Source organism: Amphimedon queenslandica, unplaced genomic scaffold, assembly GCF_000090795.2.
Source record: "Amphimedon queenslandica unplaced genomic scaffold, v1.1 AMPQUscaffold_4398_Cont23623, whole genome shotgun sequence".
NCBI classification, from domain to species: Eukaryota; Metazoa; Porifera; class Demospongiae; order Haplosclerida; family Niphatidae; genus Amphimedon; species Amphimedon queenslandica.
In genome coordinates this window covers 1-1,523 of record NW_003555290.1, presented here as the reverse complement: position 1 = coordinate 1,523, position 1,523 = coordinate 1, and the positions used below count along the sequence as shown (strand labels likewise).

Genomic DNA, 1,523 nt, shown 5'->3' with positions numbered 1-1,523 from the left:
GCTTCAAATCCGATTACTAATTCCTTTTCGCATACCTGATGTATTCCATGACTGGCCATTAGCATTACAGCAGTCAGTGACACGCCAAAGATAGCATTCTGCCCAAAATTCAATGCAGACAGCGATGTAACCGTCTTTAATGAAGCATCCTCATACCTGGCAAGGACTTTATCATATTCATCTGCTTCATAAGCTTCATTGTTAAACAACTGTACAGTAAGAATAAATCAAGAGATGAATATGAATGGAGAAATAATGATATTTAGTGTAGCAGTCACTGCACTATACCTTAACAGTTTCATAGTTAATCAAAGAATCAATCGCTTTTGATCCAGATTCATTGTCAGCATTGTTCATTCGAACACGAAACTTGGTCCTAATATGATCATGAATAAAATAAAATATAATAATACAATCATGAATAAAACAGAGTAGGAATTATACCTCCATTGTGTCATGGCTAACGTGTAGAGTGTGTACACTCCAATAGTCCCTACTGTTAACAGTCCATATGAGAGCCCACACCGATATGTCTACAAGTAGTATCATTAGTATTAGGATTAACAGAGTGGAGGGTACCAGTATTCCTGCAACAAGTCCAACTTCGAAGAAAGTAGGAAATACATTGAAGACAAGAGCAGAGAGTATAAAATTGATACCTCTAATGAAAAAATAGAAAGAAGAAGAGAGAGATAAGAGAGTGAGTGAGAGAGAGGAAGAAGTGAGAGACGAACCTAGTTCCTCTATCAACAGCTCTAGACATTGCTCCTGTGTGTCTTGATACATGGTAGCTGAGATCAAGCGAATGAAGATGCAAGAATGTCCTCCTTGCAACACGACGTATTGATGACTGTGCTACCTTTGCAAATACAGCATTCCGTAGCTCATTGAATAACGAAGCACCAATTCTGGCAGCTCCATCTAGTAGAAACATGATGATTATTAAAATAATCTTGGGCATACATATCAAAAAATATAAAAATGAAGATTTCTCTCCTAGTCATTTCTTGGCAAAATTTTGACCAAAAATTCTGTACTATAGTACAGGGATTTTGGCCCAATTTAGGAGCAACTTTAAAAATTCGTAAATAATCCAATTTCAATCAGAATCAGCTCAAACTTGCTACACAACATAAGAACATGTATATGTATCATTTTTTAAAATATAATAATAAATATTTCCCCCTAGTCATTTTTTGCAAAATCTGCTATCATTTTAAGACTCACATCCTAACAATAAAGCTGTTGCTCCTGTGATTAAAGCTCCTTCTGTTGTAGCAAGATCAGGCAATTTGCTATAACTATCCACAGCATATTTGAAGAAAAAAGGAACTTGCACATTCAACAACTAAAAAATGAAATTGAGCTGAGACAACAAGACTGAGACACACAATANAAAAGTAAAAAAGAGAGAGAGAGAGACACTATACACCCAGTCATATTAACCTTAGCTCCAAACAATAGTCCAACAGCAGTCACTACGCGGACTTTAAGCGCTGGCTTATCTCTCGGCCATATGTGAC

At 36.3% G+C, this 1,523-nt stretch overlaps 1 protein-coding gene across 1 annotated transcript; it reads right to left on the bottom strand.

Annotated features, from left to right (window-relative positions):
• Nucleotides 1-35: 35 nt before the first annotated feature.
• LOC100642164 (ATP-binding cassette sub-family B member 7, mitochondrial-like) lies at nucleotides 36-1,518 on the bottom strand (the record flags this gene model as incomplete). The annotated part of the gene is made up of 7 exons (XM_003391907.1): nucleotides 36-209; nucleotides 289-376; nucleotides 445-533; nucleotides 580-661; nucleotides 735-921; nucleotides 1,228-1,348; nucleotides 1,447-1,518. Coding segments are annotated over 7 exons (813 nt in total), but the record flags the coding sequence as incomplete, so codon positions are not given.
• Nucleotides 1,519-1,523: the final 5 nt, after the last annotated feature.